This window comes from Leuresthes tenuis, unplaced genomic scaffold, assembly GCF_036924035.1.
Source record: "Leuresthes tenuis unplaced genomic scaffold, fLeuTen1.0.hap1 SCAF_19, whole genome shotgun sequence".
Lineage (NCBI taxonomy): Eukaryota > Metazoa > Chordata > Actinopteri > Atheriniformes > Atherinopsidae > Leuresthes > Leuresthes tenuis.
Window position 1 is genome coordinate 31122416 of NW_027325373.1, and position 12738 is coordinate 31135153.

The 12738-nt window shown below is 38.3% G+C and overlaps 1 protein-coding gene across 1 annotated transcript; it reads left to right on the forward strand.

The window, feature by feature from the left end:
- Positions 1-5037: 5037 nt before the first annotated feature.
- On the forward strand, positions 5038-10043 carry il1b (interleukin 1, beta). The gene is made up of 6 exons (XM_072372602.1): positions 5038-5182; positions 6911-6947; positions 7308-7494; positions 9159-9332; positions 9528-9655; positions 9792-10043. The coding sequence occupies exons 1-6, from the start codon at positions 5148-5150 to the stop codon at positions 9996-9998; spliced, it is 768 nt and encodes a 255-aa protein (XP_072228703.1). The 5' UTR covers positions 5038-5147; the 3' UTR covers positions 9999-10043.
- Positions 10044-12738: the final 2695 nt, after the last annotated feature.

Here is a 12738-nt window from a genome sequence, read left to right on the forward strand (position 1 = left end):
CTTCAGTCGTACCAAAACCCCTCCAGCTCTATAGATAGATATAGATAGTTACTCTACTGATCCCAGAGGGAAATAGTTTAGCAGTGTAGCTGTAAGTTAGCAGCAGATGCTAGTAAATAATGCTTTCTTATAAACCGTAATGGAACAAACCGGAGATGTACGCAATTGTTTACATTGGAGGCAGAGGGTGGAGCTTAAGGGGCATGTTTGTCACATCAAGGATTTTCCTTCTTTTTCGTTCAAGTAATTCGAATTGCTCTGGGAATTCTTTCGGACCAAATGTTTTCTGTTGTTATTGCTGTTGTTGCTATTATTTGATTATTCATGAGCACATAATCCACTTTGATCAAAGCCTCCCCTCAGTTTGAGCACTTGTAAACTTCATGGTTTCCTTGTTTCTGTATAATTTTTTATTTTTTTTTAAATAACTGGCACAATGTTGTGCAACACAGAAAACCCAAAACATGCATACATGTAAACGAGTGATTTCAGTCATTTGATTCTTAATTAATGTACATATTTCTAAATACATGTTCTTGTTTTCTAAGTATAGGTTATTGGGTGTCGTAATGTGGGTAATAGGGTTTAAATAAAGCAGCACACATATGCAGAATTATTCAGCTGCAAAATTGACCTTTTACAGAGGGCTGTCCCCATGGGGAGGAATTACCCAGGAGGGATTTTGGGTAGAAATCCACCCTATCATGGCGGCAGATGGAGAAAATAACGATAGAAACCCGACTTCTTTTGGCATGTTCAATCAGTAAAGTTTAAAATATTGTTGTTTTTATTGAGCATTTAATTCAATGTTCAGTTAATTAACAGTGAATATTGCAGATGTCCTATCCTATTTATAAAAAGTTATAAACAGCCCAGAAAGCAGTGACCTTATGACTATGCCAACTTTCAGATAAACCACAAAAAAGAGGTGCTGGTTGCTGTTTTCTTAAGATCAAATGTTGTATGTCTCTTTAATGCTGAAAGTGATTTCAGTCACAAAACTGTAGGAGCAGTATAGTCATAACACAAATGAAAAAAAGGAATGCAATATTCACAAAGACATGTCAGGACAGAACCTCTGAACTAGCTCTAAACACCTCAGAAAACCCACCCATGATTTTGCTCTGTTCTTGTTATTTATTTTCTTAACCATCAACTTGTGTTTTAGACACAGTTCTAACCAGACTGTTCAAGGAGGTTTTCCCCTTAATCAATATTTCCATATTAGATTTGATCAATCTGTCTTTGTTGACAGGATATCTACCACAGAGTTTTAAGGTTAATGTAATCGAGCTTTTACTTAAAAAAAAAACTACTCTTGATTCAGAAATGTTAGCCATTTATCAACCTTTATCCAATCCAACTCACAGGCAGAATATATGGCAACTGACACTGAAACGAACATGACTATGAGTTGGAGATGAGACTCATTGAAGGATAAGGGCTTACAGACCTATTCTCTAGGGCTAGAGCTGGGCGTAATAGTTCTCAGTGCAAAGAGAGCGTAGCTGGAGAAAATAAAAGTGGTAGACTAGAGGGAAATAAGCTTCAGGTTTGTCCTTGTGGCTGGCAGACAGTAACGTCAGTTAGAAGCCTTAAAATGCATCAGGGAAGAAAGAGATGTATGGTAAAAGAAGGACAGTGTGGCCGCATCGATCAGTACTTTTTAAGAAGTCAATCGAGTAAGTCAGATGAAGTCCAGTGGGAGGTAGAAAACCACAATCCGAAGGATATCAATAACACAGTTACGGAGGTGGAGGAGGCGGTTCTGAGAAGGGATGCAGCTGATACTGAGGTGAATAGGCCAGTTAGTGAGAGAAATGTGGAGCCGAAAGCTAGAGTTAAGTGGCCTAGAGCAAATAGCAACAAAGAATGAGAGGCAGTCAATAAAGATTTGTCAGTAATATTAAGTAGGTTAGGAGGAAATGCAAGAGATAGGCGAGAGAAGATTTGGGTGCAAGATAGAAAAATGGTTGAAAGAGTACATTTAGTTAAGTCTAGATGGCAAAGAGAAATGGAGAAATTGGTTAAGGAGAGAAGAAACTTAAGAAAGCAGTGGAAAAGAGCTACAGAGGAAGAGAGGGAGGGAATTAATGTTTTGCAGGAAGAATTGAGAAGCAGGCTAGCAATACCCACAAGGGCTGAATATGTCAGGAAAAAGAGAAAGAAGATAGAATATGTAAGGACTGCGTTTTACAGGGACCCGTTCAAGTTTGTTCAAGGGTTGTTTAACCAGGAAAAGGGAATGCAGCTTAAAGCAACAAAGTCAGAGGTGGAAGAGTATCTAAGAAATACATATTCAGATCTTGAGCAGTGTAGAGTAGTAGGCCTTCCACCTGACATGCCACCATTAGGAGAGATAGCTCATAAGATGGATGTCAGACCACCGAGGTGGAAGGAGGTAGTCAGGTGTGCAAAGGGCAAAATGGAGTCCCCTACCGGGTTTATAAACGTGCACCTGATATCTTAAAGTTTTTGTGGAGGCAGTTAAGAATAGTTTGGGAGAAACAGTTTATTCTCTCTCCTAAATGTAGAGGAATACAGGGTGTTCACAGGGTGTTTAGAGCACCCTGGCATGATTTGGCATCAGATTCAGACAGCCAAAAGTGAGAAAAACATGAGTTTTATTTCTGGATCTAGCAAATGCATTTGGTTCAGTGCCAAAGCCTTATTTGGAAAGTGCTTGATTATTTTAAAGTGCCTGTAGTAGTTGTTAACTTAGTAAGAGCACATTTCCAGGATATTAGATTGTGCCCGAGTACAGCAGGCTAGAAATAGGCATTATGGCAGGGTGTATGATTTCTCCATTAGCATTCACAATAGCGATGGAGATAATTATTAGAGCTTCCAAGTGGGCTGTAGGTGGAGAGAGACGTCAGGTTGGCATGCGCCTTACACCAATTAGGGCCTACATGGATAATATGACGTTGGTGACTACAACAGTGCCATGTATGAAGAGAATACGTAATAAAAACATACAATTCAATTCAATTCAATTCAATTTTATTTATATAGCGCCAGATTACAACAATTGTCATCTCAAGGCACTTAAGTAATATAGTCCAATTCAAGCCAATTGGAATTCAATTCATTGTAATCATAATCCAATTAATTCATATAGAGCTAATTCAAAAAATTTAATATCCTAGCTAAGGAAACCAACAGATTGCACCGAAATGTGTCTTCAGTCCAATCTCCCGTCCTGAGCGTGCCTGTGGCAACTGTGGAAAGGAACGACTCCCTTTTAACAGGAAGAAACCTCTGGCAGAACCAGACTCAGGAAGTGGGCTGGTATGAAAATCAAACCTACTAAGTCTAGAAGTATCTCAATAAGTAGAGGGAAATTAAGTGACCGAAAGTTTATAATAGATGAAGAAAAAATTCCAATAATTAGGGAAAAGGCAGTAAAGAGTTTAGGTAGGTGGTACCAGGCAGACTTAAATTAAATTCTTCTTGTATTTCTCTGAAGAGATACTGGAACTGGCTGAAAACATCTCAACACAGGTAACCTTCAGGGGAAAGTTTGGGCTTATTTTCAAGACTAGGAATGTATGATCATTACTTCTGATTCATGAGTTTAACTAGTCGAGGATAAGATGAAGAAAACCTATCTTAAGATCTGTCTACGTCTAGAAATGTCGCTGGATTTTGAGAAATGGATTTGTGACTAAAAAAAAACACCAATGTATTTTTTTAATATATAAAATACACATGTATTTTGTACGTGTAATGCATGTGGTATGTGTTTTTGGTCATGTAGTAACAGGATTACATTCTCAAAGAGCATTTCCCAGTTTTTCTGTAGCATTTGTTAAATACTGAGAACCTGAGCTGCTCCTTGCCTCATGGAAACATATGGAATGTTTGGAGGCGTGACTGATAAGAATCTGATGTGATCAGTGGGGAAAACAGTCTCTGTACCTGGAGATACTGAGGACAGAGGGTTCTAGTTTAATTTATTTTACTCTATTTTCACTGTGCTGTATAGAAAACATCTGTGAATGCTACAATCTGCGTAGTTAGGACTTAAGAAATCTGTTGGTGAATGAGACCCAATGTTCCCTCAGACACATGCACTTGTTGATTTAATCATTTCTACCTTTAATAACGGAGAGAGAACAGCACTTAATGCACTTTTACTGCACGAAACGTCATGTACGTTTATAAAATCTACTACAGAGGATTACTAGACACATAATGAGACCGCTGGTTCTGATCTGGGAATCGTATGAGATTCATTTAAGGCAGTCCAAGTGGACAACTAATCCAATTTAATTCAGTTTTATTCATAAAGCGTCACCAGCAAATGTCACCTCAGGGCACTTTAAATATACGGTCCAGTTCAAGTTTTATAATCCAATCCAACAAAATTCATTCAATCCTAAATTAGTCCAATTCATACAGAGCCAATTTTAAAAAAAGTAGCAAAAGAATCCAACAGATTTCACTGAAACTTCTCTTTGATCCAATCCCCCGTCCTGAGCGTGAACGAAGCGACTGTGGAAAGAAAAAAACTCCCTTTTAACAGGAAGAAACCTCCATCAGAACCAGGAAGGGCGGCCATCTGTCTCGACTAGCTGGGGGTTGAGAGGACAGGAAAGAGGACAACAAGCACCATAACCAATCCAACATTGGTCTAACCATAAAAAGGAAAGATTATCTGGGCTGGAACAACAACTAAAGTATCTTTGAGATCAATGAGCTAAAAATCCAGACCAAATCATCTGGAACAAAAAGAAAGCTGAATTTACTACTAAACAACTCAATTATCAGAAGTATGACCTTCCAAACACCTGCTTTGTCTCTCCTCCCCAAGCAGTTTCATAAGCATGCACAATTTGGAACTCTTCTATGACCTATAATGTTCAGAAATGACTGGCCTGGAATATCTTCTTCCACCTCATAAGCCACCATTTGATGTGGTTTATGATGCAATTGCGGGGGACGCTGTACATCAAACTTCAAAAAGGAAGTCAGGCTGTAGCTGTAAATAACAGGATACTACTCAGTCTCTCAATTCTGATTTGAGCTGTGGCTCAACACGAGTGACACTAGTGACAACTTGAGACACTTCAGTGATATTGGTGTGAAAGAAAACTTTTACGTGGCTCAAATCTTAACATTTTGTCAAGATTTCCACCGGAAAGATGTCCGACTTTCATCGGTCTCAAGCGCTGGAGTGGTGAGTAAAATTTTATATGTCACCCGTTTCAGCATTCCTGCTAAAAGATTAGTGATTTAGATAATGTTGGAGGGCTTTAACGTCTCTGATGTCAAAGTTGTGGTGTGTTACCCTAAACGGTCCAGTTCCCTATAGAACAAGGGGCCAGAAAGTAACATCCTGACTTATTATCTCTGAAAAGGGAACAGATCGAAGCTGGTAACATGTTTTACTTCCCATTCAAAGCACATTGTACCAACATTTTACTTCTGAAAACTAAATATACATGTTAATCTCCATACAGATGATGTTACAAGCACTTTTAAAGAGTGTAATTATAAGTCTTCCATGTTTGCCTTTCCTACTCAACAAAGTACATTTATGCAGATAAATAAGTAGCAGCTGTTGGAAAATATACAGCTGAGTATTCACTTAATTTAAAAACTTTGCTATAGACTTGAGGTCAAAGACAAAAAAAATATATATATACAAACGCATGTTCAAATTTATGTAGCAGTAGTCATGTAACAGTCTTCAAAGTACCGACTTCTGCAGAAAACAAACTTGATTTACATCCCACCATCTCAGTCTCCTCAGTAATAATCTCGAGCATCATTACAAGCTACCTGAAGCCTCCATCAACTGACTTTTTTTTATCTTTTGACTAAAAGTTTTCAGTATAAAGAGGTGCACATTATGTCCAAAACAAAGACATCGCCACTCCATCTGTAAATGCACTAAAACCATTTGGCAGACACTGAGATTACTATCAGACCATTTAAAATCTGGGTGTTTGATAAGAGTCACAGTCATGACAACACTCTTAGAGGTAGAAAAGCAGCTCCGGTCAGTGTAATTAGTATTTCTAATGTGGTTTACCAGTAAATTATAAACATGCAATAGCAAATGGAAAACGTAGATTTAAACATAAAATTTACACATATTTGTAGGATGCGTTTTTCAGTGCTATAGTGCAAATTTCCTCACAAAAATCAATAAGACCTCAGCTGCTAAAGACAGCAAAAGACAACAATCTGATGTCAATAAAGTGGGTTAAATGAAATTTGAACTGCTGTTTAAACTGAAGCTGACATATGTAACTGTTTTTAAGGTGTGAACAACAACTACGAAGTTCCCTCACCATGTACGCTGTTAAATTTAATAAATTCACGCGTGATTATTATATTGAGAGGACACATTACCCATTCAGGTGATTGGCCTCATTGGTTCTGCCAGTTGTTTCTGATCGAAAATATATAAAGTTCCTCTACAAAAAGACCCACAGACTAATTTATCATCTATTCCACTCCAAATGGGACCACAACTTACAAAATGAACTTCATGTGCTACGAAATGAGATGCGACTAAAATTAAAAGAATCATAAAGGTTTAATGAGGTGTTGAATCAAATGCAGAGTCAGTTTCTTTCCACATACACTTTCATAGAAAACAGTAACACAGGAGTCGCCCTCTACTGGTCATTACATAAACTGCTGCTTCCAGTACAAAAGAAACCCCCTCATAGGGCACACGTACTCATCTTTGTCCCCGCTTGCATGTAATTTCCAAAAAGACCACCAACACATAGATCAGATGCTACTGAAACACTAAACCGTTTTGACATCGTTGTGTCAGATGCTGGTGTGCATATGACATCCACTGCAAGGCAGATAATATAACAACCGCTAAGTACTGAAACTTGGATATTAAAGTTGTGTATTTCATAGTTATCCTGTTTTTGTATTTTAGTTCAGCTGAGTTGGAATCCATCTGCTGTGACATAAAGGTAAGATTTGTCATTTCTATTTAACTTTTAATATATAACTACTAATAAAATTAGACAATATGCATTGTAAAAACCCTTGTGTCCTGGAAGTTTGTCTTAAAAAAAGGAAGAAAGGAAGATAATCCATGACTTGACCTACTCTTCTCATATAAAGGGTCAATTAAAAGGAAGCCTATTTTTGCCTTTTTTGGAGCCTCAGTTATCAATAAATAAATAAATCATCAAACATCGATGACATTATAGAGATTATACATCGTGTGAAAGCTGAAATAGAGTGAATGCCATTGTAATGTTGAGTTGAAGTTACGTGACTTGGGCCAGAAACCGATACCTTTGGTTTGTGTTTCCTCTGATGTGCAGGACATGCAGCTTGAAACAATCAAGATTGACGAGAATCTGGACCTGGTGGTTTCCCAGGACAGGAAGACCATGAAGAAAGTAGCAAACTTGGTGCTGGTGGTGAACAGGATGATCAACCTCTCCAAATGTGGCGGCAAACTCAAAGATTATGAGCTCTGTAGCATGATCATGGACCAGGTGGTGGAAGGTGAGTCGACCCAGACTGTTGGTTTTTGATATGTCAGCAGAATTGTCTGTTAAAGCTGCTAAAAACGGAGGCTATAACGTTTGTATGAACTTTTATTGAAGTAAAAGCTCCAGGATGTTACCTTTAAGGATGTTAAAGGTTGACGTGCCCTTTTCAACAGGTTTTCACTATTTTCTGAGGTCTTACTGCGATATATCAGACAGGCTATGTCAGAATACCTGTCGGTTTAGGCACAGTGGCTCTCCATCTCAACCCTGTTTTGAGACCTCTCTGTAAACGGTCTGTTTTCAGGGTGGAGACTTAGAAAGTTGAGTGCTCACTGCTCAGCTGGTTGAGCGAACGAGCAGCTCAAAGAAAGCAGCATGTATTGAGTTTCCAGACAGAAAGTAATCGTCTCTGACAGAACCGTGAAATTTTATCAGTTTGAACCAGAGTCAAGGAGCTACCTGAAAGGTTCAACCAACAAGGCTGCAACAGGATGTCAGTGAAGGGTTAGTTTCTGTAGGTTTATATATTGGCTAAGGACACACTGTCATGCTGCTGTGGAGAGCTACGGTGTGTTTACGTACGTTACATAATGAATCTACTCCTCCAGTCACACCAAAACCCCTCCAGCTCTATAGATAGATATAGATAGTTAGTCTATTGATCCCAGAGGGAAATAGTTTAGCAGTGTAGCTGTAAGTTAGCAGCAGATGTTAGTAAACAATGCTTTCTCATCAACAGTAATGGACCAAGCCGGAGATGTACACAGCGTAACTCGTAGTAATGCATGTGTACCGTTAATTACTGCGTTTAAACCTTTAGTATATATTAACCTTATTATTAACAATTGTACTTGGAGACCTACATCTTCATCAGAAACATGCCGATAATGTAATGCTAACACACCGAGAACAGTACACGGCTTTCAATGTAGCAACGAGAGCGAAGAGACGAGACACACCTTATCCACACAGCTGCAGGTTGTCTGAGTAACAGAATGTAACCGTTCAACTAGAAAGTTTCAGTTAACAAAGTAATGTGGGAACAATAATGTTCTTCTTTCAGAAAGTAACAGCAATAAGAAGTTGCTGTATGTCCTCTTCATTAGCTAAGCTGTTAGCGTTAGCTACTGCTAAAGGAAAAAATAAATCAATAAATAAACCATGAGAAATTATTTCTCAGATACTTCCATTTCCCTGCTCTGAAGTTCAGGCTCTGAGAGTTGGAACTGATCCCTCTTTGTGGCTCAGTTTCTTCAGTCCAGCGTTGAACTGGACCAAGTTGTTAAACAGTGGGATGAAAAGTGGTTGCTGCACATACTTTAGCTAATTCTGCTGGAACATTACCCTCAAATATAGTTTATTCACTGGGCTCTTATATCCTCTGAGGCTGCTGGTAGATGGAAGACGCATGCTCCTGAGTACAGCTGACAGCAGAACATTTCCACCAAGCGCTGGTTTCATTCGTCCAGCAGGGTGGAAGTGGGTGGGCGGGGTTTAGCAGAGTAGGTGGGATTTTTGAGTTTAGTTTTACACTTGCTGGTGACCTCAGATGCCCAAATACATGCTCCCAGGAACAGGAAAAAGGATTTTTACATAATATGCCACCTTTAAGCCTTCGTAGAAGTTTATTTAACCCCTCCTCTTCCAAAAGCTGCTAACATCTCCTCCTCTTCACAGAATGTATTGTTAAGACAGACGGGAACTCCACCATGGGAGAGCTAACCTTCCAGCCTCTTAATAACGTGAGGCAGTTCACATTGAGTGACCGCTCAAAGAAAGATGTCATCCTGAACTCAAATGAGTTTACATTGCAAGCAGTCACTTTGAAAGGAGGAAACTGCCATCACAAAGGTAAAAACATTTACTTACGTACTTAAATTTGAGAACTAATGAAATACTGTCAAATTAAATATCAAGGAGTAGTTATTACTGCTGCTAAGTAAATGCAGGACATTTAGCTGTATACTTCCTTTAAGGTATGCACGGCTACTGCTATTGTCCTGTACGTACAAGAATAACGTCCAATTCCATTTTTTCTCCCCTCAGCAAATTTCAAAATGTCTAAGTACGTGTCTTCCACCACAAGTGATGGTTTAATAGTTGTCCTGTCAATCATGAATGACCTGTACATTTCCTGCTCAAAGCCAGAAGACAAAGTTGTGCTGAAGCTGGAGGTAAACACAACACAGCTGAAATCACCTAAAAACAAAATGTCATTAAATAGTTTCAATATGGATTAACAATGACAGAACTGTGCCTCCAGACTTGCACGAATAAAGGACAAAAATGTCTCCTTCCTGTTTGTGTCAGAAAATCTCCAAGGAGAAGATTGAAGAGGATGAAGAAAAAGATCGCTTCTTCTTCATAAAGACAGTCACAGGGATATCGCTGATCACCTTTGAGTCACTGAAGTACCGCAGCTGGTTCATTAGCACCTCCAGTGAGGAAGAAAGGCCAGTGGAGATGTGTGAGAGAGATGCTGTGTGCCGTATCACCCACTTCAAAGTCAACTGCTGAGTCTGTGCAGCTTCAACATTTCCACAAATATGCTGACATTTTCAAAAGGAGAGAATTACTCCTTAAATGACTTTTGTCATTATGAGTAATTCTGATTTTTTTTATTTCAAAAGTACTTCACTCCTTAAGTTGGCTCCACCTCCTCTGCGAAGCCCCACTCACACACATCAAGTGTGTGAAAAGTGTTTCCTCTCATCTTTATTTTTCCCCCGGGTGCCTTAACCCTCTGGGGTCTGAGCCCATTTTGGTTGTTTTTGAATACTTTTTATTTTCCTTTATATACCACAAAAAAATGTTTATCATACCCATGCTTGGTATCTTTTTTTTTCTAGTTTGTAATATCAAAATTAATTGTAGTTTGTTTTCTACGGCGCCATAATGATGTCATGCGATCTGATCAAGCCGGCATGATCATAGACCTCAGAGGGTTAAAACTAGTGGCAATTAAATAATTCAACTTTTAAAAGTAAGTAAGTAAACTTTATTTTACTGATCAAACATGTAAATTAGTACATTTACTGTACAATAAATACACTTCAAATTCTGCTTTTCTACAATTTAATTACAACTAAAATGTATCAATTTCATATATATTTTAGTTGTAAAATATGTTCAAAATTAGTAAACTTCAAGTTAACTAATCATTAGAACTTAAAATAAGAATATACATAGAGCATTTATTTATTTAATATATTGTTCTGTTTATAATTCATTAGTTTGTCCTTTACAATATGTATTTACTGTGTTGTTATATATTTTACGTACTGTTGTGTAGGAAATGTCGACCTTGAGCTTGTCTCCAGTTAAAAACTCCCCACATTGACATTTGTCAGTTTTTCTTGTTTTGTAAATATAATTTTAGTTCACTTGTTTAATTATGTTTATTTATTTTCATAGTTGTCTGGTTTTCTTTTCTTTTTTGTAATTCTAAATAAATATCAGCCGTTTCTTCACGTGAACCCGCTCACCCCTCATAGCCATTGAGATTCCTGCTGTCATGTAATGCCGTGATTTTGAAGCTTTGCTGTATTTATTGACCATAAATGCACTTACACACGACAGCCTGTAATCCCAGTTTCAGCACTCCACAAATTAAATGTCAATCTGTCTTTACACTTTATAATAGCTGACTTAAAGAATCTCAGCCAATCAGAGCTGGTTCGGAGGAAGACGACTCGTCCTCATTGGTGCAGCCTTCGTGAGTTTGCATGGCGACACCTCGGGCTGTTTCTCAACCGACTAATCGCTAATGAAAGACGCTGCTGAACCACATTTAAAGCAGATTATGGAGCGATGTGCATTTCATTTTAAAGCAGCATGAACGAGCAGTGATGTTTCATCTTAAACTGCATCCTCATTTCTTCATTTTTAGCCTTGTGTCTCTTTCTCATCTTCTCTTGCCCTTTATGTCGCCTTGTTGAAGTGAGAAACATAAAGTTAAGATGCCTTAATCTGCCGTCTCCATCCTCAACAACATCTTTTTCAGGCTTCATGACCAAACTGAGGTTCAGTGAGGGCAAAATGAAACGAATGATATGACATGAAATCACATCTGAATCCGGCTCATTAATCTGAAACACACACATACACACACTCATGTGCAGGAGTGTATGACCAGCAGTGAGCCTATCGTGCAGAGCTACAACCGAGTGTGTGTGTGCCTCTGCAATGCACACTCCCAGGCACATGGCAACAGGAGCTAAATATAGCCTTTACAGCAGCATCATGCTTTCTCCTGCTAACGGAGGATTGCTCCCTCTTTCTCTTCTTCCTACAAACATGAACTCCTTTGGTGCACCTCCCTCCACTTACTTCTTTCTCTGTAACCCCCTGAAACTGGTGCTTTGACACTTCCCTCTTTTTTTAGTAGCGAATCTGTTCTACTGCAGCTCCTTTGATGTGCAGAATTTAATATGAAAAGCAGGCCTGTTTTGTTCATCTCTTTAATTCACATCCATGTTTACACGTACTTCTTATGCCAAAACTCATCGTGCATTTCATATAATTTAATTATTGCTCCATATACGACTTAATGTGTGTAGAGATGTGGGGAAACATTTACAAGAAAAACATCAAATCAAGCATTTTACTAAGAAAAAAAGCCATTTGAATCTCAACAAAGACATCCTAACAAATCCATTTTTAATTCTGTTCAATTTCTTCACTGAAATTCAAAGATTTGTAGATCATAACTTAATTCAAATGACGCAGATAAGCATAATATAGCATTATAATTAATGTTAAGTGTGAAGATGCTCAATGTTCAATCTTTACTTTCTTTTTCCTTATTTGGTGCGATTCTGTATCTAAATCAGAATTAAAGTTGTAGTTTATGTAGGAGGTGTTATATTAACTGTAGCTTCACACTACACCCTTTCACTTTATCATTTTTTATAGCTTAACTTCTTGCTATACAAATTAAACGAATAAAGATACATAAACACTGTGTTTTTAGGGAAATGTTAAACTTTACCTTGATTTTTTTACTATTTCTATCAAAATAACAAAGATGTTTTAAAATACCAGTTTAACGTGTCGCTTTGATTAAATTTATGCACCGCAGAAATACTGTTGGCAGGGGCGGTTCTTGCTTTGGGTGAAGAGGGCAGTCGCCCAGGGTGCAACCTGTGAAAGGGCGCACGGTGCACGTGTCGTGGACCTAAGAGTTGTGTAATGCAACTCAGGTAGCCACCTCATTAGCACCTCCCTTAGCTCCTCCCCATGTTGTGTGGTGTGTCTA